The 27,481-nt window shown below is 36.9% G+C and overlaps 1 protein-coding gene across 1 annotated transcript; it reads left to right on the top strand.

Moving 5' to 3' along the window:
* Positions 1 to 5,384: 5,384 nt before the first annotated feature.
* LOC149300335 (putative G protein-coupled receptor 149) lies at positions 5,385 to 27,079 on the top strand. Its single transcript, XM_089485296.1, has 4 exons — positions 5,385 to 6,344; positions 8,006 to 8,195; positions 15,913 to 16,367; positions 26,510 to 27,079. The coding sequence occupies exons 1-4, from the start codon at positions 5,385 to 5,387 to the stop codon at positions 27,077 to 27,079; spliced, it is 2,175 nt and encodes a 724-aa protein (XP_089341422.1).
* The last annotated feature ends 402 nt before the right edge of the window (positions 27,080 to 27,481 follow it).

Below are 27,481 nucleotides of genomic sequence, written 5' to 3'. Positions count from 1 at the left end.
GCCCGGTCGCAGTCGCGACCCCGGTAGTTCCGCCACTGGCTCCAGGTAGCCGGAGCTAAGATGTTCCCAGGTACGAAAATGTCCCTTTAAGATCATGGAATTCCACAAATAAGTCATGTAGTATTATCACTTTATAAAAAGTAGCGAATACCAATGTAACTTTGTTTACATAGAATAATACAACATGTGTCATATGTCAATTTAAAGTTTAAATGTTTTATAAACCTATACATTTACTCATCACATGTGTAGACCTAACAGTGGACACAGACTAAATATAACTCATTACAGCATTTCTTTCCAAGATTTTGCAGTCATTGCTAATCTATCTGGCCCCAAAATAACTCTTTCCACCACTGAAGTGAATATACTTCAAAGTGTTTTATTGATCTATGGCAAAATTATAAATAATACATATATGAAGACAATATCCAGCTTTATATATTTATTCAAATGCCTCTTTGCTTGTTCCTGCTTGTATAGGAAGAACAAGTTTCATTGTGGAGCTGATTAGCAGGGACTGGTGAGTCATACTGGTGCAGATGTTCCTACTGAGATACAAAGAGGCATTGTGTGAATTTGCATTACAAAGACCTGGTATTACATTAGGTGTGAGTGTACCGCATAGACAGGTGTACTGCAACGCTAACCCGCACTGCACGTGTTAAACATACACTCCCTATTCAACACCTGGGTTTCATGAAGACTCACTATTACCTCCATAATATATGTGTGCTGTGGTTATACATCTATGCCTTGTAATTGCATAATACATTATATTGCTCCCAAGTATCCTGAATTTGTCTAAAGTACATATTAATGTCTTTTACATATACTATATCAACAAATTAATCTAAGTGATTGGTGCGCAAAAATATGATCAATAATAAAATTAGATAAAAAAATAAATAAACATAAACAATATATGTGCTGCTAGTCAACCAAAGAAACAAAGCCCCACTGTTGTTTCACTTAAATATGCAACAAACGAAAAAAAAATCACCAGGTCACTGCGCTTATCACAACTAATAGGTGTGAACAAAGAAATAAAATCGAAAAAAGCATTTTATACCACCAATAGGTATAGTGTCCCACTATATAGATCTTCAAAGGGATGTGTCTCGATCTCACATGAAAAACAAAAAATGAAAAACACAATAGTGTAATATGTAGCCACAAAATGTATAAAAATAAGGTTGATTGGTGGGGCTTCCTCAAGCCCATATACATATGCGCAAATATCAAGACCGGGATCTTTTCTCCCTCCTGAAGTTAACCCCTTCAACTCGTAAAATGAAATAGGAGTTGAAGGTTATAAAGGATTCTTTTAATAAAGCTTTTCCAAGCTTAAATAATAGACGAAGATAAAATCAATAAAAAGTCTGTTTGTTCCGTATTTCCGCTATCTCCTGATTCAAAGAAGCCTTTGAGCAAAACGCGTCATACGCGCTGACGTTTACATGAAGGAGGGGCTCTTTCACTGCTGCGGGGACGCTTGCATCCTTAACCGCGTAAAAGAAGATAGCTAAGGTCACTACAAGATAAAAACCTTTCATCATATTTCCTGTAATGTTTAGAGCTATCTAATACATTTTTTTATATTTATATAATACTGCAGAACAAAATAAAAAATCAATTAAAAAAAACAAGAAAATGCAGCCAGAAAAGCATTTATTATATTAGTGTTCCAGATGTTTTAAAACAGTAATGCACCTATTGAAAAACTAGAGTGCTATTTATCCAAAAACTCCCTTGACATTTTTTGAAACAACAGAAGCTAGGCATGACCCTCCTAGTAACAAAGTTAGGTTAGCAGCAAAATGTACCATGTACAAATAGACTGCATAATCAAATACAATTGCAAAAAACTCTTCAAGGATTTACTATATAGAGAAAACAGATGAACACCCACTACTCGTCAAAGGTACATCGTATAACCGATACGGAAATTTGTGTTTGTTTATTCTTAAATGCTACCTACAACATATAATGTCACTAAACCAACAAATTATCTAAACGCTTAAACGGCAGGAAAGAATAAATGGAAGACAGTTTCATGTCTGCTTAGGCCTGTCGCTTCATCTAGTAATTAATACCAATCCCCAACAAACAGCACTGTACAACCGACGTCGCCACAACTTTATTACTATTAAGTTAGCAGGTTCTGAAGAATAAATGACATGCCAAAGGCAAAAGGCCAGATCTGTGGGCAAATACCTCTCCAACCCATATCCCAGCCACCATCAGGAACCACCTCCCTAAGCCACCAAGGCTTTCCTTCAGCAACCAACTCAAGCTTTGCTGACCAAATTGGTGATGGTGGTGGTCATTTCAGCAGCTTTGGCTATAAAAGGACAAACATTGAAAGGGGGTTCAAAATGTGCAGGACTGCTCCCAGATGATCACCAATGGAAAGGAAGAAGAAATAGCCACCAGTAAGATATATGGAAGGTCTGTAACAATTTATTCAGAATCCTTTAGCAAATTTGTTGTTATTTATCCACATCTTTTGACCCTCATTTGGTATATACCTGTGGATTTAATCAATGTTTTTGGTATTGACCTCTGGCTGAGCACTTGGCTTCAGGTGAGTGGTCATCTTTAGTCTGTAAGCACAGTCAGAAGAACCTGATTCATAGGACATAGGAAAAGATGTCAGTTAAGTTTTCAGACCTCAGAGGTGCTTTCTAGTTTATGAGTCACAGTCACACAATTCAAATTAAACACAAAACATATAACAATAAATTAATTAAATACTTTAGTCATATCCTTAATTCATCCAATGTATTTTCATAAGAACTGTTTAATGTCCCTGCCAGGCCTAAGTGAGTACTTTAATATTCATTTTTTAAAGGGAAAAAACAAACAAATAAAACACTTACCTAAGATAGAAACTGCTGCCCTGCAGCTACAGCTGTCCTCCTCCTCTGTGGCAGGAAAGGGTGCCTATTAAAATCAAAGATCCCTGCACGGAGTGATTACCAAGCCAGCACTGAAGCTGAATGTTCTTACATTTTTATACAAACCCGCAGTTTTGGATCTAATCTAAAACTGTAACTTTAAGCAGAATATTAGAATCAAACATTTATGTGCTGGTTCATTGTGTGCATATTTGTTCCATAAAGTCTGAGACATGCGTATATTTTGTGTTATGCGATAATGTTATGGTCACAGCTGGTGAGAGGTACATTATCCATCACAATTAATGGATCATGATGCTATCTAGCACTTTGTGCGTCTCTTGATGCACCACTCCACTTGAAGTGAACACAGCTGTCGGGGAGAAATATTTCCCCATAGTATTACAGTAGACAGTGCTTCTTTTCCTCAAGGACACCTGTAGTCCCTGGTTTCGAGACACTTGCACTCCTCAGTTTTGGGGCACCTGAGGCATACATTGGTATTCTGCTGCTTATGTGTGTAATTGTTCATGACTAGGGCCCCTAAAACTAGCACCACTCACTAGTGAAGGGTTGGAGGCACCGTAAAAGTGAACTTAAATTGCCGGGTTTAACCAATCGGAGTAGAGGACAGGCTTTTTAAACTTTCCGCACCCATAAATCTAATTTTCTCTGATGAATCTGGCTTCTTGCCAGCGAAACGCGAGTCGGGTCTTTCGGCTTTGTACTTAATACAGAATGGCGTGGCTCACTCCGCCTGGGAAGTGAGAACAGGTTACACCAGCCACAATGCTCCACAGCAGTATAACCACAGATATAATTACGGCTTTTTAGGCAGGCTCGTTAGGACTATAATGCGGTTGAATGCAACCCATACTGTGTCTCTATATTAAGCTCATCCTACCCTAAGTTTTCTCCTGACTTGATTTCTCTTCGCCTTTACGGTGCTCCAACCCTTCACTAATATTTTTCTTTCTTAATAATTTTCTTTTATTTGTCTTAGAAGAAAACATTGAATAAGATTTAATTCCAGCCCCATATTATAGCGGCAGGGCTAACACTTTTTTATTTTTTTATTATTGTGGTTAATAAGGAGAAAGGTTAGAAATTTGTTCCCCTCCTCACCCAGGTTCATACCCGTGACAGTGAATCGTTACATCTGCATTATGCTTCTTAAACTGCTATTTTTTTGTAACCTTTTTTTTTTTTTTTGCTCCATATTATAACTACTTGTGGAAAATAACATGTTTCAGTTCCTCAACTCAACTAGTCAGACTACAATTTCTGAAATAAAAAGCAGTTAACGTTATGCATAAAAAAATATTCATGTTGCATATTCACTAGGTAACATAACGTGTGTGTTATTGGAGTCATTTGAGAAATGGGCAGTTTTAAAAAGAAAAAAAAACACATAATAAATGCTTCCTTAATGCTTACAGGTAGAATCTGCATGAAACATTTTTGGGGGGCAGATAAGAACCATTTGACCCATCAAGTCTGCCCATTTTTCCCTATATAGAGACTCAGACCTTAATCAGTCCTTGATCTTGCCTTAGATTCATGATAGTACTATGCCTAGCCCATGCATGTTTAATCCCTCATTGTTTTAGCCTCTACCACTTCTGAGGGAAGGCTGTTCCGTGTATCTACCACCCCCTCGGTAAAATAAAACTTCCTTACAATTAAAGTTAATTAAGATGGACAGACATTGCTATATTTAGTCATTTCGTATAAGGAAACTGTTTGCCTTGAGGCTAGTTGAATAAACATTGAACTTAATTGAATGCTATTTGGATAGTGTTTGTGTACACTGCGCTGCAGCCCAGAATTTAGAGAACTAAAGTCTGAAAGGGGATTATTCTTTACTGGAAGGACCTGCTTCTCCCAACGGTGGTTTGTATATGAGATGCTATGGTTTTTTTTCCTCCCCGTTTCTATTGCTCCAATAAGGCTCCACCCTCCTGCAGCTCTCAACAACGCAGACTGAATCAAAGAGAATCTGCTTCTACTACAGTTCACACACGACCAGCATGCTATGAACACGTCCGACGTTCTGCACTTATTGCAACTCTGCTCCCAATCAGGATATTCTACATTTTTTCCCCCAAAAGAGATGGATGGTGTCGGTGAAACCCAGCACTATTTTCACTAAATGGATTATATTCATTGAAGTTCCAATGTAAATCTGAACATGTCCTTTCTTTTATTTTAACGTGAAATGGTATGCGAGGATTGCAACTACTATCATCTGAATACTCATCTTCTGCAGTTGGCTCTGTGTTTCTCCGTTAAGATGTTCTCTGGTGCACCCAAAGAATAGTTTTTAGGACGATTGACGGGAAATTTTTTTTTTTTTAAAAGTTTTCCAACAGTGGATTTGTGGAAGAAGATGAAAACATAGGACACGAAGAAAAACATGGGTGTTTTATATCAAGCTTCCCGTGTGATGTACTAAGAAGCGGTTTTCAGAATTTTGCTTGAACGATGTCTGTGTCACCGACGATTCTGTACGGAAATGACACAAGGGTCATTACAGAGCACAATATTACAGACCTTCAGAAATCATCTGACACATTCAACGCATTTCTTTTTTCTCTGACACTAACCTTGACTCTGTTCGTGTTCGTGGGTAGCATTGTTTCATTGGTTTCGTTGGCAAAGACAAAGAGCCGGTCTATTCTCTCTGTGTTTGTAACTTCCCTGTCTGTAGATGACTTTGTGACTGTTGTTCCAGTGTCGGTCTTCTTGTTTAAGCAATGGACCACTCAGTCTCTTTCTCAGCCCCTATGCAGTACTGCAGCTTTTCTCTACTTGTTTCAGGGAATATCAAGCAATTTAAAGGCATCGACCATCATCTTGTACAATTTCTGCACAGCTAACAAATCAGGAAACTGTGAAAGTCCCAAACTGAGGGTAAAAATATCTTGGGTGATTTTGCCTATCTGGATCATTAGTGTATTAATATGTTCTTTGCCTTTGTTCGGTTGGGGGACATTTGCTGCTACATCTTGGGGATGCCTTCTTGATTACACCAGTACTTATATTTTGTTTTTGTTTGCAATATATGCTCTCTGCTTCTGTATTCTGACAGTGCTATCTGTCCCACTCACTCACCAGTTGCTGTGTTCAGATGGTCACCAGCAGCTACCCTATGTGAATCACAGAGATACTGTTAAAGGTTATCTGACTCCAAGCACACCTCTGGGCAGCAATTCCTCGTCGGTGTCTCCTGATAATCCTATTTGCCATTCTTTGAAGAATTTAAATGAGAAATGTGTAAGTTCCGAGGCAGTGGTCAAGAGGAGCCACGCTGATGGAAGCATTGATGACCAGCACTGCACAGACAGCAAGAGAGGTAGCCGGAGTATCACAGTAATCTTTGCTCAGAAGCGATATTCTCTTATCCTTGCTTTGACCAAAGTTATTCTTTGGCTTCCAATCATGGTAAAGATGCATTACTTCCCCTCTTATTACAATAGCTTACCTGTAAGTGCTGTAGAAAATACAAATCCATGTTTTATGTACACATAACCTTCTAAGGGTTAGAGAGTTAACAATACTTATGTTGCGCAAGGTTGGTCACTGTTTGTTAGTGCAGGGTCCAGAATCCAAAACCATTGAAAGGGTCTTCTGGGTACAACTCTAGTTATCCTTAACTAGCCAGAAACATAATAACCATAATCCCACAGTATTTAGCCCAACCCTGTGGTAAAATGCATTAAACCAGAAATCTTTCAGTGCCTACAGAATCTCACGTGCATACATGATTTCATATATTTAGCGTCAACAGCATTAATGTAGTTAGCCCTTTCCAATTCACAGTATAATAAAGGGGGGAGTATAATAAGTGTAGTCATAAAACAAGTTACAGTAGTCAAAGACACTTTAGGAAAGGGGTACGATAGGTATAAATACTTTAAAATACTAGGTCATAACCTATAGAGCTTTCAGTCTCTTCATGCCGAGACTTTGTGTACTTGGGTATGTGAGCTCTGTGTCATGAGCGCTAATCGTAGACATATCAGCATTCTTTAGGAAACACATATTTAAAAAATTCTGGAGAACAAATGGGATAAAACTAAGAGAATATTAGGGATACAATATTTTTTTCTCCTGAAAAAGCTTTATCGCATTGTACATGTAGGAAATGTTTTTTTGTTTTTTTTAAACTAGCTGTGCTATGTTTAACATGAAAAGAAAATCAACGTCATTCGATAGGTTAGCCTCCTCTATGTAACAGCTATTTAGTATTGTTGCCAGGCATTCATTGTCAGTGAACTAGTTAAATAAACAGATGCACATGCAGTCTCATTGCCGCACAGCCAGGGTATGCTCACTCTGAGACTGGGCTGCAATAACATGTTCAAGGAGTCATACTATACCAACGACAACTTCTGGCTAATTGCAATTTGTTTCATACCTGTTTATGAAGCAAACTTTTATGTGGGCTACTCCACACCACTATTTACTTCTGATATCTTAAATTTAAAGACTGCTGGTTTATACTACAGAACTGTTCAATCTAGTAAACTGTTTCTAAATGTCTTTGCTAGGCATAATAGCAGCACCTTTATTATTCAGTACTGTACAATGGAGTTTTCTGTAAGCACAAATTGTTACCCGATGAACTACTTCTGTGCTGTTTACCCATTGTGCAGCCTGTAGAATGCGGTGGTACTTTATAAATCAATAAATAATAATATCACCACTGTAATTTTTATGAATACTTTAGACACACTGGAGGAACGAGATAAGTGCTAACACTATGTAGGAAGTGAGAGTGTTTTTATATAAACTTTGCAGGTATAGCCTATTTAGTGAACGTACTCTACGACATAAGACAGATATATATATATATATATATATATATATATAGATAGATAGACAGACAGACAGATAAGATAGATGCATATGTCACACAAGGAGAGGGAAGGAGTGGATTGGTCTACAATAATGTAATATAGTGTAGTTAGCAACTGCTTAATCTCATCTTCTGTATCACAGTCAATATTTGTATTTTACATTGGAATTTTGATGAGACTTTTTATAATTCTTGCTATTACTTTTTGATATTGAAATGTTTGCCGTGTTAAATCTCCTTACAGATACAAATGGTGGTGCAGCATATTGTTGGCTTTCAGACCCCTTCTTTTGATACCCTGAGCTTTCTGTTGACTTTGCTGGCAGCCACCATCACTCCACTGTTTGTTTTGTCTGAGCACTGGAGTCATCTACCATGTGGCTGCATCATTAACTGCAAGCGAAACGCATATATAACACCCGAAGATACACAAAGTAAGACTTTTAGATGTTGCTTGTTTCTTCCTTTATATGGAAAAGTATACATTGTTATAATATTTTATTGGATAACACTGGATAAAATTCTAATGTACAGGATAAAAATACACACAAAAATTCAAGATATTTGAGAACGGTATATGTTATAGGGTGATATACATAGCTGGGAAGTTCTGAGGTTAGTCTACCTATAGGGCTTTTTAAAGGGTCATGGCAGTTGAAGGTGAGGCTAGCCATGTATATGAGCAAGGCTAGCTTCAGAAAGCCTTTGGTGAGTGGAGGATGGGAGGTAAATAAGCAGTAGGTGGACATGACCAAGCACCACTCCCCGCTGCCTGGAACAGTGTGACCTGGAGACCCTGATGAAAAACCTAAAGAGTTCCTGGGGTATGGCAATATGTAAATCCAGTATACCCGTATGCTGTGCTTTGCGCAGTAACATAATCTTTGTAAAATATTTGACATTATAGTGTAAAAAGGAACATACTGATCCATTCAGACTGTAAATGTGTTTTTATTTATCCAATATCAGACATCTGCAAAAAACAAAGACTTGTACAAAGTACTGCACATTCAGTAGATTAAAACAAGAGACAAAGCAGCGAGATGATTGAGAATGCTTAAAGGCTACACATAAGAAGGCAATGAAAAACAAACTGCACTAATACAAAAGTACAGTGAAAAGTGACTTTTTTTTGCCTTCTTCCATGGGCAAGTGCCTAAGTAGGAGAAACTTTAGTTTCATTTGCATATGTTGACGTCATAAACCGGTTATGCAATGTATATGTAACAAAGCCATGACATAGTCATTGGTGAGAACTCAACCAAGGAAACAGTTTATTTTTTTTATTGCAAATTGATTAAATTATGCTGGCTCTGCTTCAGACTGTTACTAATCTCAGCTTCCATTAGGTGAACCTTTAAACTAAGTATCTCCAAGAAATTATACTGATTGGCAAACAATATGCACAAGCTATAGGTAGTTTCAGTAATTTAATTTACTTATGCTGGAAGCTGAGATAGCAACAATTCCCCTTTGACCACTCCTGTAAACAGAATGCGAAAGTAGAACGCAAATTATTATTAATCATCAAATAGAAAATCATTTCTCGCAAGACTTGAAGTTGAATTTTAGGTTAAGTCTCATAGCTTGAGCAATTAAATGGCAAAGCTATGAATATTTAAACACCGAAAGACTTGGTAACCTTGGTCATTTTTATTTAAAACTGTTGGGTCAATAGTTTTAACATTATATTAATACAGTTAGATGAAAAAACTTTGCCCATATCTAAAAATATGGAATTAGGTGCTGCAGCAAAAAAGTAGGAAGATTTTTCAGCTTTATTCATTAACCGCATAACAAACTTAGGACATACTTTCACATCCTTAAAGAAGTGGGCCAAATAGCAGACTCGCATAGTACATACAAGTATTTTTGGGCTGGCAATGACATTTCTCTGCCAGTACACTTGAGATCGGTCTATCTAATAACAGCCTGGAGTCTCAGATGTCAGCAGGAGCCAGCCTTGCTAGTTCTGTGCTTACTGATTAAGTGTATTTACACTTAACCGCCGCTTGCCTGCCAAAATTCCTATTCAGGCATTCTCTAGTCAGAGCAAAACATTAACAAGAAATGTAGTGACCCAAAAGGGGTCATAATGCAGGCCCCTGCAACCCCTGGAGTACAGGGGGTACCAGGTCTTAGAGGCGCCAAAAACGTATTAATGCAGTGGTGGCCCCTCTGTACCTGGCTATAATTTGGTGGTAATGATGTCCGTGATTTTTCAAGCTGACCCCTTGGCACTTTATAACTGTCAGAACTTACCTCCACAACCGTGGGAACCGTGCGAGGGCAGTGTGCAGGCGAGTGACGTCACTGGTCCCAGTTATATGGCTGTGACCTCTGGTGAACCCAGAAATGCCATATAAAAGCTGAAGCTCTACGCTACTGCTTGCCCTTGGCGTAATGATCCTGTGTTCGCTTTCTAGTGTTTTTTGTGAATTTGACCCAGCTTGTTCTTGACTTTGCTTCTGACTTATGTTCCTGTATGGTTTGAACTGGTTTGACCCCTTTCTTCAAATTGGCTCTGGCATTTCCATTTGGTATTCAACCAGTCTTGTCCTCAGATCCTGATTCTTCATATCTCTTATAGGTTTTGTGTCCTTGGTTCCAGTTCTGCAACCCTGCCTCTGGTCCTGTTTCTGCTACTGGGTTCCAGTCCTCACCCCATATTTGTTACAATAATGTTGAGTGGTTTAAGGGACTTGAAACTGCAACTTACCTGCACAACTTTCATAGCAACTCTCCTTAGCGATTAGAGAGTTGTGGTTCAGCTCCCTGGATTTAATATAAAGAGCCATCTCTGTCTATTTTTTTTTCTTTGTGGAAAGGCTGATCTTTCTTGGAGTAATGTCTAAGTCAATCAGTGAAGTGATTTTCAAGAAACCTCACTGATCTAAATATACTTTATATAGGGGCATCCAAGCTATTCTTGGAGCAAAAACTCACTGGGGCTGGTCCTTTATATAGAAAGTGAAGTCAGTACGATGAAACTGCGAATTGAGCAACTTCTTCTTTACTGAATAAACAACGGCATTCAATGACCTAAAGCTAATGACTACAGGAACAGTGCTAGACATTTGTTCTAGCGTGTCTCTGTCCAAACCATGCAAATCATTCCATTTTATCCTTGAGAATGTTCTGAGAATTGTATTCTTCTTACCAGCCAGCCATAAAATTGAATAGTAAAAATAAGCTCCTGCCCACTACACTGATACCACAAAAAGTCTTCCAATATGCTTTATGGAGTTATTGAATTGCCAGCTTATCACACATTACTCATAATGCCTTAACCTAATATAAATAGTAATATATATATTACTAAACTTCTTATATGCAGATAATGCAATTCAATATTTTGGTAACCAAACTAAAAGATTATATTGGTAAGAGATGATTTTGCAGTTGTGAAGTATTAAGAATTTTCCACCATCCACTTCTACCTATGAGGAATGACTCGTATGTAATAGATAAAGGGCTCATTTTTATTGCACGCAGTCTGAAAAGTGGCTTCAAACCATGTCTCAATGAATGTTGTCTGACAATTATTTCACCGTTAAAATCCTGAAACCTGAACTGTAATTATCCCACAAAATTTACTGATTTTAAGCCCATGGTATACAAATATCAACTGATTTTGCTACTCAACTCCTGGGGAGGGAATATATATATATTGGAATTCACCCATTTTGACTGCTAAGAGAGCAACAAAGGGTGGATTCCACAGTTTTGGCTGGATGTGGGTCATTAGCCATGCTCCTCTATGGTGTCAAACAAGGATAGCAGCGAAAGAAGATAGATGACACTCACTGACTGTCCCACTACTAATATACATACAGAGAATTATCATTTGTATGCAACACAGTCAAGAAACAAATAGAGAACCTTTGCTTTATTTATTAAATATATTTTCAATAAATAAGGCATCCACTACTTAACTACTTAAGTATACAACACAATGACACTTAAAATATAGCAGCCAGGTTGGAAGGAAAGGAAAATAAGCAGTTCTTTAAGGCTCTCTAATCTAAACCAATGATGTTGATTTTTATCTGAAACGTGAGATTACCAATCCCATGCCATATACCACCAATGGATGTGCATGTCTTCCAGGATCTTGTTACAGCTGTTAACAGCCTTTACATGTGCTGACTATATTGTACTGCAGAGGTGGAAGTCTGTGAAGGTAATTCAGGACAATGCACCAAGGTACAAACTTACTAAAAGTAGTGAAAGAAGATGAAGATAAACGTTCTTGTGCCATGACATGAATCAAGTTAAAAGTTTATAAGAAAAGAAGATAATTGTTCTTTTCAACCTACCCAACAAGAACAAGTTAATAATAAAAGATTTCCAAGAAAACCCTCAAAGCCTTCTTGTGCCAAACAATACCCTTAAGGAAGCTAAGATGTAAACTTGCAGGAAACCTGTTGCATCAAGCTGTCAGAATGTTTTGTATTAGACTTAGTAGGGTACTAGGGGCTCGCTGAATCTTCCTTTCATATGATCACTTTGACTAGTCGGGAGATTAGTGAAAAAACATTGAATAATATGGTTGTTCCCGGTAAATCCTTCTTTGTGAATGGGCTAAATAATGTATAGTTCAGTGACTAGACTTTCAAAAACTTACATTATTATTTGACTTCTGCTCTCTAAGGATGGCCTTTTATAATACATAGCACAGAGACTTACTGGGAGGGTCCAGTCACTACGCTTTCATCTTTGAAAAGTGTAAGCGATATACGGTTACAATTATACAGATGCATGGGGGACCACAAAAATTGTTCTGGGAGGGTGCAAATATTAGCCCTATCCAATGGGTGGGATATGGACTGAATGGGGTAATTTAGTGGACTTTTTGGACCTCCACGCGCAGATGGTGTTGCCTTGGGAGATGTAGGTTATGGTACACTTCTCCAGTATGTTATTTACAACCATACGCAAAAATGATATTCACTAGATCCTTTAATCAATAGTAAAACATTACCATAATAGCTTTTGCTATCCTTATTGAATTCTAAATTCAGATGTCAAACAGATAAACGCTAACATTTCACATCTGGTGATCAGAAGTGTTTAGACAACATAAAGAAGTAATTACTTCATAATCCCTATATATGCATATCAAGCAAAGACTATGTGGTTAAACAGGGATATAAAATTATGGCAAATTATTATTATTATAAATATTATTATTAAAAACTAAAATCCTATTCTAAATTCTAAGTAGACTGTGCACAGCTAAGTCTACATTTTTCCTGTTTATTTTATTTACTAAACATTGAGCTTTCATATATTTTATTTTATGTAGGGTTTTTTGTTTATAGAGTCAATTGTGAAATCTAATCAAAAGTATTGGCTGATGAAAGACGGGATCTTTAAAGCACATGTCTTTCACCTAATCTGTTAAGGATGATTTTTTTCAATGCATTTACTTTCACAAAGTATGAGCCATAGGCAAGTACACTAACCATATAACATTATAACAGTAAATGTAGAATGCTTATGTTCACCCTACCACAATCTAATTGTTTTCTGTTATTACTATATAAAGTGATTTACTAGGGATGTTTTATATTTAATAATCTAATTTATGTTTTCTTTGGAAATCTGCAACAAGTTCAGGAAATAAAGGCAATTTAGAATCTAGGCATATAAAGTTTATATCTCCTAAGCGACCAAATTCAATAAGCCCTGCATTCTAGCTGCTAAAAGTCATGGAAACGCAACAGCCACCTGACTATAGATACATAGATATTGATGGAATTTAAAACAGTTTGCCCATCTAGTCTCCTCTTCTTAAATAAATTTTTACTTAATTATCAGTTTGAATAGCTTTACGAACTTCCCAATACTTTCAGTTCTATTATGCTGTTTCTTTACTATTTCCACTAGAAATCTATCCAAGGTGAATCTACTACACTTTTGGTTAAAGTGGATTGATCTTACATTGCTGCTCAGTCTTCACCCTCTAACTTTAAATCATGCCCTCTAGTTCTGCTTTTATCTTTTTATTAAAAAGTCAATCAACTTTTTTGCGGCTCCCCTTTCCCCTTTTACAGGATATAAATTAAGGTTTCTATATTTTCCTTTGTTAGTAAGTAACATCTTACTGGCCTTTGCTTTAAATCTATAAAGGGATTCTTATGAGTTAATTGTGGTTTAGAATCTTGCATCCCTAATTTTTAAACATACTCTCTATAAGTTGTTGTGTCTAAATAATAACATTGAAATTAAGGTTGGTAAAGTCCATCATGTTTGACCTTGACTTCAAACTGGCAATTTGATTTCCTACTGGATCAACAAGCTATTACTAATTGTCCTTATAACCAGTTATATCCCTGTATTTTCATGTTTGCTAAAACAGTATTACCCACCCTATATTTAAAAGTATCTATTGTTTCATTAACTGTAGGTAGTGAATTCCACATCTTTATTGCTTTAAGTGAAAATGACTTTCCCCAAGTGTGAACGGCTGACCTCTTGTTCTTTGTACAGTCCCTGAGTTACTCCACTTACCACTTTTGTCCAGCTGGATAACTTCAACTCTGTAAACTCTTTAAGTCAGTTGTCAACCTAGTCAATCTAGGCGCAAGCAAAATTGCTTACTATTCTAAGTCTATCTCAAATAAAGCACACTAAGCAAAATATTCTAATCTATATTGTTAGATCTGTCCTTCTTAAACATTATTGGTTCTTACTAATGATATTATTCCTGAATATTACGCCTCAACAAGCTTTCAAATAATTTTCCTACCACAGATGTCTGGCATCAACCCGTTCTCAGTCTAGTTGGATTAACTAAAAGCAATACAGTGAAATCTCATTGGGCAATCATTGTAGCGAATTATCACTGAATTAAAAGCTTTGTTGATTACATTTACATGGTAAGCCTTTTCCAACTTCTAATGTCCAATTCCATAGTAATTTTCAATTTAAAAAAAACCATTGCTTCTTCTTCTCCCGAGAGTAGTGTTTTTGAGGTAATATTCAATGCCTCTCGTCTCCTCTTGACTCTTAACAAAAAAGTTTTTACTCACAGCATGCTACTGAAACATCACTGACGAAAGTAACTAATGAGCTGCTGTGTGTTTAATTCCAAGGTCACTTTACCCTTATGATTTTGTTGTCTAGGACTTTCTTTGATTTTTGTATCTGCATGTTTCCCACACCTCTAATCTTGTTCCATTTATATTTGTCAAAACCTCAATTACCATAATATTTTAGTTGTTTACTCTCATTGTTCAAGGGGTCATCTTTTCTTTCCTTCACTATATTGATGATTTCATTTGTATGAAATCAAAAATTCCTTCTTTTTGTTCCAACATTAAATCTGAACTATAAATTATTTTCGGTTTTCAGTCAGTTACATAAAATAAATAGGTTAAAGAAGACACCACCAAAAAGTTAACCTGCTGAGAAACAGATGATTGTTATTATGTCCTGATATGTAAAACCATAGACTTCAAAGAGGGTGTAATTTATTTTTCACGTGGCTGTATATGGGAAAGTTTGGCCCAATGGCCGTTTCTTTAATTTATTTAAAATAAAAAAAATACTGGTCAGATTTTCAAAAACATAAACCTGAAAAGACATTGCAAGGTAAATAAACAAAGTTGATCCAACAATATTTGCATGAAGGTCGTAATGAATATAGACCCTCAACATCAAACAAAGACATGCTGGCATGCTATAAGAAGGCAATTCAAACAAAAAAGCACCCCAAAATAAAATTTATATACTGATAACTCACCTTTAGTATTATGATTTAATCTCTAAATAACATAATGGATTAATAAATATGTCCTGACCATTTTTCCATTAGAACAGATACTGTAAGTAAACATAGATCTATCAAATTTAAAAATAAAAGGTTGAATCTATTAATTACACATGAAAGACAAAAGCCTTTTAAACCTTTAGCTTCTAATCTGTAACAGTTTTTTTCATAGCAAAGTTATTTGGAGACTGGTTGACTTAAAATAAACTTAAAAACCCTTTAATTTGTACAAGTTGATCACTCACCCCTAAGTGAAAGAAAAAACAAGAAACAATTGTGTGAAGAAACAGAACATTTTCTGCTATCTCACATCATTTTGCGTTCAATGTGTTATTTTTTTACTGACAATAACATTATGTCTCCTCTTCCTCTAGCCAAAAAAAGAAGATTTGATTTCAATTTATCATTTAATAAAGGTTATGGAATTTATAAGATATCACAAGAAAACCATGTACCAGGAGAAAACTCTATATCATACCATAACTTGATTAACTATGACTACGAAAACCCCAATGAGCTTCGAAGTGACAGAATTCTTAGCCCGGCTCTTTTAGATTTCAGCACCATAAGTTTCATGGACAGCTCAATGCTTTCAGATGTGGGTAAACTCAAGATGCTTGGAACAGAGATACAATCTGACCAAGACAAGGATATTGGACGTCTACTTTCTGAAAAAATTGGCGTTTTCAAAAGAGATGATGTCAGACATTTTGATAAGTCTACATTTTATGAAGGGCAGGAAAGAAGGTTATCCCATGAAGAAGGTCATAAACCTGAGCTCACGGACTGGGAGTGGTGCAGAAGTAAATCTGAACGAACTCCTCGACAGGTAAAGTTATATTCTAGATTTACTGCAATTAACTTTTTTTTTTTAATTGGCACATTATTACCTATACAGTATATTGTATGACTTGAGTTAGGTTGAATTTGGATTAAATCACGTCTTGCTCTGGGTTCTTGACTGCTGGGAAAACAGATGTTAACTAAAGTATTTTGTTAACAGTTCATCTAAATTACGTTGGTTTTGCTGGTTATTTATTTAAACATTAATTTCCGGACAGTCGCCTCTTTTTATCATATTGGGAAGTGAAGATTCAATCAATATAACAACCTTGAATATTGAATTGCAGAAGATATTGGTTTAGTGAACAATGTGCATTATGTTATGGAAACATGATTTCTATAAATAAGAACCACACATTAAATATATCTTATTGTTATTGCATACTAGCATTAGTAATTATATAATGAATTAAGAAAGCACTAATACGTGAAACAATTCTTTATTTCACTTACAAAATAAACTATATATAGTATTAGAAATGAAAAGAAATTATAGCTTCTGCTAAATTAACAGGACTACATTGCTGTTAATGGCACTAGCTACGTACAAATTAAAAGCACCATTAGACTGCTTGCAATTTTGCTGTCACTATTTCCTGGAATAAAACAATTGGATCTCAGGTTGACCAAGGGATCCTAGTAGTTGGTGTGTAGATGACCATGATTTCCATTCTAATCTGTGGACAATGTTTTATCCAATCCCATTAAATGTCACATCGACCTCTACAGAAGGTTATCCATTAATGAAAGGTTTGGGGTGGGGAAATGAGTGAGAGACTAGGGTCTTAGAGATGTACCTGTTTCCATAGACTCCTAAACACATTAATCACTGTTCAATGTCCCTTTCAAGGACATGGATGACATTGTAAATAAAATGCCTCATTGAAAAATCCATTTCACTAGTGTTCTTTAAGAGAAAACCCATTCTGTATTACTTGGATATGACGAGTAATAATCTTTCCTTCATCAAAATTATGTTGTTGCTTTTTTTTTATAACTATCCAAGAAATAAGCACCACATTAGACTATTATTAATATTACTATACATTTTAAAGGCTAATCTCATTGAGCTTCTCTTGCAAGTTGTATTTGCCTATTGCATAGTTAAATCAATGAGATCAATGAGATGGCATCCAGAAAACCTTACAAATTAACTTTGCATTATTCAATTACAAATATTGCTAGAGTATCATCTATAGTAATTAGGGAGATATGCTGTTACGCTGACCTGGAGAGCCCATGTAGTACACCTATATGGTAGGGCTGACCTTGCTGGCCTGCAGACTCCAGGTTTTATGAACAGGCCCCAAGGTTATCCAATTAACACACTACAGAAGCCAGCTTTTAAAATAACCACCTAATTTAGTGTGGGTAAGTTCACATGTTTTATTATTGTGTTTCCATTAGAGCCGAAAACCTAAATCATAAATCCTGTGTTCTAGATCTATAGCTTTTTCCACTTAATAGCCCATACTAGGATGATTCACTATAATCAATTACCTTGAGAAAGCAGCAAATAGTTTGTTGACTTAAGGAATTTAGAGGTATACTAATGTAAAACCTGTTTATATGTTTTGTTTCACCTTGAATTTCAAGCGAAGGTTACTGGTTATGGTTTTCACTTATTGTGCAGTGAACTAAATTAAAAGAGCAAAAAACAAAACATAAATAAAATGTATCAAAAATGGGTTTTAAAATGTTTTAGTAAAATTAACACATTAGAGATGACTTTTAATGAGAATTCCTACACCAATCAACCAAAACATTCTGACCACTGACAGGTGAAGTGAATAACATCGATAATCTAGTTATCATGGCACCTGTGAGTGGGTGGGATATATTAAGCAGCAAGTAATCATTTTATCCTCAAAATTGATGTGTTAGAAGCAGGAAAAACAAGCGTAGGGATCTGAGTGATTTGACAAGGGCCAAATTGTGGTGGCTAGATGACTGGGTCATCTTCAAAACTGCAGCTCTTGTGGGGTATTCCTGGTCTGCAGGGGTCAGTACCTATCAAAAGGTGTCCAAGGATGAAAAAGCAGTGAACTGGCGACAGGGTTATGAGTGGCCAAGGCTCATTGATACACAGGGGGGTGAGGGCTGGCCCAACAGACTAGCTACGTTAGCTCAAAATGCTTAAAAAGGTTAATGCTGGTTCTGATAGAAAGGTGTCAGAACACACAGTGCATCACAATGTGTTGTGTATGAGGCTGTGTAGCCGCAGACCAGTCAGAATTCCCATGCTGACCCCTGTCCACTGCCAAAAGCCCCTATAATGGGCATGTGAGCATAAGAACTGGACCACGGACCAATGGAAGAAGGTGGCCTGGTCTGAAGAATTACGTTTTCTTTTGCATCATGTTGATGACCGTGTGTGCATGTGCGTCACTGTAATCGTAAATAATCAGTGGAGTCCAGTATGGAAGCCAGAGTCAGGGTGACCAGAACTGATTCAAAGTCCGTAAAACAAGCCGGGGTCAGGGTAGCAATTAATTCATGAAAGTCCATTTCAACAAGCTTGGGTCACTACAATAATTAGAACAGCAAAATACAGGAACGCTCAGGGATAAAATATACCAAGTGCCCAGCAGCAGGAGCTGCTAGGTTTTGAATGTTCGCGGGCTGATGACGTCATCGGGAGCACGCACAGCCCCCTCCTTCCTGCAGTAGAAAGGAGACGGGGATCGCGCGCGCTGGCTAGTTGCAGCGTGGACGTGGCAGAGGACCGACCTACGGGTATTCAGTTGAGTGGCTGCGGGCCGATTGTCGGCACGGTTGCTGACAGTTGCTTATCTGGAGAACTCATGGCACCAGGATCCATCGATGGAGGCCCCACCATGCAACTTACAGGAAGATCTGCTGCTAAAGTCTTGGTGCCAGATACCACAGCACACCTTCAGAGTCTAGTGGAGGCTGTGCCGCACCTACACAATATTAGGCAGGTGGTAATGTTATGGCTAATCGGTGTAATATACTTTATTTGCTGGCATCCAGACATGCACAACATATGGGCCACACAGTATACTTTGTTGCCCCTGTTTTGCTGATGAAAGCAACCAAGCAACATTCCTGTTTTTCGACACTGTCCAGCTATCCCAGGTAGCTACATTGGCCATTGGGGAGATCATCTGATCTCCCCTGACTCGCCTTAAAATCAATGGGGGTCTGTGATGTTTCAATACAGACCTCCACTTCAACTTCCACATGGCCTCCTCAACATAGCATTATGATGCTACCATAATGCTATGTTGATTCGGGTGGCAAGAGGTGGGAAGGTGGGAATCCAGCTCTCCTATAATTCCAGTACAAAACACACATGTATCCCCTCATGGTCTAGAGGAAATCTGTTCCACACTATGCACAAACTAAGCCTTACTTTGAATTCATCCTCAGAGAGTTAATTGGCAGGATATAGAAACAGAATTTGAGACATCAGTTCTTGGTCTGGTCCCATAGGATAGGATATGTTCATGCCCATTAAAATTTGCTTTCTGTATTAGTCTCCACCACTTCTGCTGGGAGACTGTTTCATTTATCTACTACCCTCTTGGTAAAGTAGAACGTCTTTACATTACCTCTGACGCTATAGTTTCAGATGGTGACCTCTAGTTTTAGATATTGCTCCTCCTTTCAAATAAGCTTGCCACCCGTACTTTGTCAAATACTTCTATTACATCTCCCTTCTCCCTTTTTTCTGATAATTTTTATCTTTCTAACAACTTAACATTTTTGTAGCCATCAATTGAACTCTCTCTAATGTGTCAATATCCCTCTGGAAATGGGGTCTCCAGAGCAGTACACAATCGTCAAGATGAGGCCTGGTCGGAGAGCATTCTACTTGCTTTATTGCGTTGTCATCATTGAGTCTATAGCCACAAAGTCTGTACAGATGGCTAAAAAACCACTCTATTTATCTGAATACCAAAGTACCAGATTTCTTGCTGGGTGGAATCTATTATTTATTTTTCTTTTGTGATTTGGGTGGAACTTTTCTACCTGCTTTAGATGTGGAAGCATCAGATGCAACAGAAAACAAAACTAGAAGCAAGGATTTGACAATCGTGACTACCATCAGACACATACAGAAACTTCTTCAAAGAGCATGATTTTTTTATGATTTTATATTTAACTCTTGGCTTTGATAACAGAAATTAAATGGGAGCCACGCAGTTGATTTATATGCTTCTAACTGTCACAATCAATGAGAAAACGTTTATATGTCTCATACTGAGAAATAACTGACATCGCTTTTCCTTGTCCTCTTCTTAATAGTTATAATTACAAACAAGGTAGACAACCACAGTAGGGATAATTGATACATATTTCTGCAGTAAGAATGGCAGTTTTCACCACTGGCTGTCTGTAAACATGTTATGCCTTAGGCCGTCTAATTCCATTTCCAATCAATAATGGCACTGCACCAGACATACACTTACTCCAGTCACTTCTAGCTTTCTCTGCAGTGATACTAAGTATTCCATTTTTGACTCGTAATGATTTGTCAGGCAATCTTTGATAAAAAAAAAAAAAAAAAAAAGTTATTTTGATAATGGTGCCCAGAAACAAATCTAATTCAAGTCTATTTGTTTGAAGTGGACTAAAAACCAAAAACTTAATTTCTTAAGATAACTGTCTTAATAAATATACCTACACAAATTGGGAATTTGATGGCAGATAACCATTCCGTACATCCGGTCTGCCATTTTTTTCTGCTGTAAAAATCTCTAACTTCTACCTCTTCTGTTGAAAGCTTTTTCTACTTATTTACCACCCTCTCAGTAAAGTAAACGTTTCTTACATTAGATCTACGCTTATGTCCCTCTAGTTTTAGATTATGACCACTCATTTTCACGTTTGATCTCCTTTGAAATATTCTTACCTCAAGTACTTTGCTGAATCACTTTGTTTTTGAAATATCCATATTTTAAGATTCTACTTTATAAAATAAGTTTTATAATACTATTGGAGTTATAACTGAGGGTCTAGTGTTAGGGTCGATGTACTGCCATAGGTCAAGCCTAGGGCAGAGCTGAAGATAAATATATCACTATACATAAAAATCAAATTAAAAGAAAAAAGAAAAAATGCAGGAAATCCCAGAAGAAAATGATAAGAAAAAAGACAACTCTTGACAATAAAAGTGTCTTTCGATTTGTTATCATTCGTCTTTGATTTATTTCAAGCATTTCAGGGAGTATTCCAGCAAGTCTGTCATTCCAGATTGTAACCAGCGAGAAACAAAAGCATATCCATTCCACACAAAAGGCTGTCATTTTGGACCAGTAGAAGTCATTTCATTTTTTATTGGAATTTCTTTCCATTTAAGGTAATAATACTGGCATATATTTCCCTTTAAAATCCAAACTTCATAGAATGCAGTTCCATGGATAATTGTTGTCTGAAACAAAATATAATCATCTGCAGACTAGTCTTAGTGCTACTTTCATTCCCCATTGTAAAAAATTTCAATAGCCATTTGGTTCACGTGTCATGATGTTTACATCACACAATCACTCAACAATTTTACAACAAGTATAACTTTTCAGGATTTTCTATCAGTTCCATTTTTTTTAAATATCATTCTTTCCTGTCCAAAAAAGGATACAAATACAACAAATTCATGGCTACAAAACTCTGAAAGCTGCGTTTTTTGTGCAATCTGAAAATTAAACCAATCTTGTAGTTAGGTTGCTTCGTATAACGTTCTGGAGTCTCCAGAATCGGACTTGATACTTCAAAAGGCATGACTTGAAGCTACAGCGGCAGCTCTGTGTCTCTATGATGTAACTAATTTAACACAGAGAGCTGTTTTTAGTACTTATTTATAAATGATCATAAATAATACATCTGCATTGACTGCAGTTTTGAATATGTGTCAAGGTGCAGGGGGGAAGAACTTTATTATGATGCAGTATTTTTTGCTGTTTGTGACTTTGAAGGCTAACAAAGGACAACTTAACAATAGTAAAGGCAAGGCTGAACCTGATACTTGGAATTCTGGTTTCAATCCAGTGTCTGCTTCTTGTAACCTTGAGCTACTCTATTTATCTCCCAGTGTACCGTGCAGCAAAATGAGATTGAAGGATTTAGGAACAATTGCGTTCACATTTCTTGGCACTGTGCTCTCAATATAAATGTTGAGAATACTAGAGTATTTGTCTTCTCAATAGGGAGCAAAATTAATTTGTAAAATGTATGTACGTTTATTTTTTTATAGGTATATGAACTTAACGATTTACCTTTTAAATACTCACAGACTTAAATTATCACCAGGTCATCAAACCCATCAATGTGCTAGAGTGGTGTTGATCTTCTACTACTATCCAGTTAAACTCACTTTCCACCCACACCTCCCCAGAGCTAGCGACACCCCTGGGGCTTAGTCCCATCTACTTACTGGATCCATTACTGGGAGCATTCCAGGAAATATACCAATTAAGTACTCAAGGAACAGAAGCCTTTGAGAGTCTGATACAATACTAACGCAGCCAATGAGTCAAACATATACTAAATCATTTTACATTACATTATATTTTATTTTTACAGCACCAGCTGAACCTATAGTGCTTTCACAATAGGGGGCATTATATATATATATATATATATATATATATATATATACACTTCTTTAAAAAAGACCCACAATATTAGGATAATAAATTATATGGAGAGAGTTACTTAATGTTCAGTATATGTCCTGTACTACCTATGTATTTAATGGCTATATATACTGTATATATACATCATATGCACTTTAATTCATACAACAGTTGCATGGTCTCTTTAATATGAATCTTTCTATGGTAGGGAACATTAGGCTGTCCCTTAAAAATGAGAGAGCAGATGCTTCAAGAATTTACTGTATCTACTAGACTTGTGCATTCGTATTCGGGCGAACATGAAAATGAACACAAAGGGTGCATTTTCATTGTTCAGCCCGAATACCGAAGAAACTAACATGGCGGCGGCAAAACGTATATGAAGACGAAGACACACAACACGAAGAATCTTCATGTTCATCGTCGTTTACTAATCTCCCTGGCCCCTTCCCCGTCTAGCATACCTTATCTACGCAGCTTTGCAGGGGTTAACGGGAACGGAAAGGTTCGCCGTCAGGAGTTAAAGGGCCGTGCAAGCGACTCTATTGGTCGCCTGCAGGGGCTTCCTCTGGCATCAACCAATGGATACCCTGCTTTATAATTCTTTCAGTTTAATATAATACATTTTTTCTGTTGTGTGATATTCATATTTTTGCACCATCCTTTAAATTGCTATTTTACCAGAAATTAATATCATACATCCATGCTAGTAACACATGTATTATACAGAGCTATTGTGTATTTATTTTTTAAAGCGTTTTCATCTTCACAGGGCTAAGACATTTAGCATGGAGTCAGTCCTTCAAAACTGCTCACATAAAATGCAGAGGAAAAAAAAAACTATGTCAGAGTTATTAATGAAAATGTAATGTAAGAATTCTAAAGAATTAAAAAACACAAAATGTAATGGTTTCAAAATCTATAGGCTGAAAAGAAAATAAATTATGTTCTACGAAAAGGTAACTGTCGGGATTAGGAATCTCAGAGTTTGTGAAAAATTAATGCATTGGCAAATATGGTCCTCAAGTGAAAATTGTGCCCTACATTCTAAGAGACATGATAGCAGAGAGCTACTCCACATGCTGTCATATTTATTGAGAATAAATGAGCAATACTGTGGTCAGGGCTGCCATCAGAAATCTTGTGGCCCTGTACATGTTTGATGCCTGGGCTCCCATACTCATCCCACTCTCCCACTCATTGCTTCACCCATCACTCTGCCTTAAGGTCTTCCCATAAGCACAGATTATGAGAACAGGGGGAAGCCTAGGGTTAGTGGCATCTGGGTGCGGTATTTCATCATGGCCCCCTATATCTAACACACATACATATGAACACGCAAAGGCGCTTTAACAAATACATACACACATATTCTTTCTGCTGCTACTCTTCTCCTCCCACATGGGATACACTGCTGTGTTGGCCACAACTTAATGTCCAGTTGGCTAAAGAGCTTTAATCTAAGACATCTCCTGTAATAACAGAATTAATGCTATAACATACAATCATACTGCGATACCTCATTTAAAGGGGGGCTGTTGCAGTCACAGCTGTTTCCATTACTAAATTTAAATCACCTATAGTTTATCTTTTTGTTTTGTAATCAGTGTAGTCTGTGGTGTATTTATGGGGGTTGGGTCTCTAGGTCTGGCCTAAAAACCCCTCACATACCAGGAATTTAGCTCATACCGCACATCCTCTGTGCATGCTCATGTCATGGCATGCCACCTCTGAAGGATGCATGGTGTGGGGAAAAATGATACGGAAGCTATACCACAGATCTATTTCCTGTCCTAAAGTCTCATTTTCCTCGCCCAAATTATATTATTAGGAGGAATAATCATGTGATCAGCAAGTTAAGATGACTGCTCCCATGGAATTCATATAGGGTGCATTTCTTATACATGCAGATATACATTTAGATGCAATATAAGGGCATTTAACTATACTAGGAAAGAGATGAATAAGAGGAACATTCTCCCAACAGTGGTAGAGGATAAAACATTGAGGGAATTTAATCAAGCATGGGCCTAATCATGTATCTAAGACTAGACCAAGGATTGATTAAGGTCCGAGTCTTCTTTCCTCCAAGCTATACATATTAAGAACCATTAGTCTTTCTGATAATTTCTGTCTTACAAACCATTTACCATTTTGGTCGCCCTCCTCTGAACTCCAGAGCTGTACACAATACTGTAGGTGAGGCCTGACCAGAGATCTGTAAAGTGGAAGAACCACCTCCCTCATCCTGCTAATAATGCCTCTCGCTCTACAACCCAGCACCCTGCTTGCTTGTTCCAATGCTTTGTTGCATTGACTGCTTACCTTTAAGCCATAGTAAATAATTACTCCTAAGTTTGTTAGGTGGGGTATTCTGTGACGCATCAGAGGCTGCATTTTGTGGTGGGCTATGTGTACACCCAATTTATTACTTAACCTCATATTTATTTGTAGGCATCTTGTTCACTCTTCTCAATTCATTATAATATCCTAACATTGAGCCAAAGGGAAAACTCATTAGACTTTTAATGAAATAAGCTGAAGTGGCTTGGTTAAGTTGTCTTAAATAACTAGACATAACATGTCAGCATAAACCATGTCCTGTCTCTTCCACAGAGAAATTCTGAAAGTCAGCATGAAGCTGACTCTGACTGGCAAGTGAAGGTTAAATGAGAACTCACAACTGTTTTATATTACGCGTATTGGATTAAAAATATGTAGTATACTGTTTTTTTGTTTTTTTTTAAATGTTCTTGCATAACCTGCTGGTGTGATATGTTTCCAGGCAGCTGCACAATAGCCTTCTAGCTGTCCTAGCTGTGTTATCTTAGTCCAATCTACTAGACAAACACCTGACTCCTTATCATACTGTTAGTGATTACCTGTGGTAAACAACAGAGTGGATCAGCATTAATCACTCAGCTGGGTACTTTAAATTAAAATCTATGGAGGAATGGACTTCATTAGCATTGCCATAAAGAATTAGGTCAGTGTGGTGTTTGCACAGGGAACATCACCCAAAATATCATATCACTGACAACAATGGCAGCCTCCAGGTCTGCAGATAAAGGAAGTTTATTGGAAGCCAGGTTTTTGTCAGTTCTAACCTACATTACTAAATAAGGATTGTATTTTATGCTGAATGTGAGTGTTTTTTCTAATGGACTTTCCTTTGCCATGTAAAAAGTAGAATTTCTCCTTTAAAAGGCCACATAACCCTTCAGTTCTGCATATCTGCATACTCGCTATTTCTGCTTCCTTCCCTTTAAGGAAGGATAATAATGCTCAAGGCTCAAGTAGTATATAGCATATTATGCTATGTTGATTAATGTCAAAGCTAATCTCCTCTGGAACTGGAAAGAAATAAAATAGATGACTGGGTGTTGACTGTTGTTTTCTTTTTTTACATATTATTGAATGTGACTCATATGATAAATATTGAAAACATATTATGATGCATCTTGCCATATATAAAAAACCTATCTAAGCTATAAATGAGTTAAAAAAACCAAACTTTTTTCTTTTTCAGCGTTCAGGGGGAACGTTAGCAATACCACTGTGTGCTTTTCAAGGAACAGTATCTCTTCATGCACCAACTGGAAAAACTCTTTCCTTATCAACTTATGAGGTAAGCAGTGAAGGGCAAAAAATAACTCCAACATCCAAAAAGATTGAGGTATACCGGTCAAAGAGCGTAGGCCACGAGCCAAGCAAGGAAGATTCTCCCACTCAGTTTCCAGACACCAATGTGAAGATACATTTAGAAGTCCTTGAGATTTGTGAAAATGAAGAAGCTATGGACACAGTATCAATTATCAGCAATATAAGCCAATCTTCTACTCAAGCCAGATCTCCATCCCTGCGCTATTCACGGAAAGAGAATCGTTTTGTCTCTTGTGATCTGGGGGAAACAGCTTCTTATTCTCTTTTCATCCCGACAAACAACCCTGACAGTGATATTAACATTTCAATTCCAGATACAGTTGAAGCTCACAGGCAGAACAGCAAGAAGCAGCATGTCGAGAGAGACAGCTACCAAGAAGAAATACAGTTATTAAACAAAGCTTACAGGAAAAGAGAGGGAGATGGAAACCATTGAAAAAACACTAATAACTGTAAAAAAGAAAAGAGAGGGGGATGGAGACGATTGAAAAAAACACTAATAAATGTAAAAAAAAGGAAAAAAAAAAGAAAAGAAAAGAGAGGGGATGGAGACAATTGAAAACGGGACAAGTCAATGTAAAATCTGCCCTTTTGAATTGAACCAAGCTGAATTTAATCCATGACAATTTGTCGTTCTAAATGCACATATAAATGTATTTTTTTGTATTTTGATGGCTGGTGCCAGTTATTTTGTTTTCCATTTACTGAAAGTAATTAGATAATAGCTAAATATGGACTTACAGGACATTCCTTCCCATCCAAAATATCCAAATGACATTTAGAACAAAGGATAACATTTTTAGAAGAAACTTCTAACACATAGCAAGAAAAGGCAAAA

The sequence above is a fragment of the Sceloporus occidentalis genome, unplaced genomic scaffold, assembly GCF_023333645.1.
Source record: "Sceloporus occidentalis isolate IW3139 unplaced genomic scaffold, rSceOcc1.0.p SCAF_25, whole genome shotgun sequence".
In the NCBI taxonomy this organism is placed as follows: domain Eukaryota; kingdom Metazoa; phylum Chordata; class Lepidosauria; order Squamata; family Phrynosomatidae; genus Sceloporus; species Sceloporus occidentalis.
This window is presented reverse-complemented; position numbering and strand designations above follow the sequence as displayed.

Bases quoted from the DNA above. Each gene is read 5' to 3' on its own strand.
- LOC149300335 (XM_089485296.1), top strand. From the start codon at position 5,385: ATGTCTGTGTCACCGACGATTCTGTACGGAAATGACACAAGGGTCATT. The intron at 6,345-8,005 runs GTAAAGATGCAT...ATCTCCTTACAG, and splicing joins TTCTTTGGCTTCCAATCATG to ATACAAATGGTGGTGCAGCA. The intron at 16,368-26,509 runs GTAAAGTTATAT...TTTCTTTTTCAG, and splicing joins CTGAACGAACTCCTCGACAG to CGTTCAGGGGGAACGTTAGC.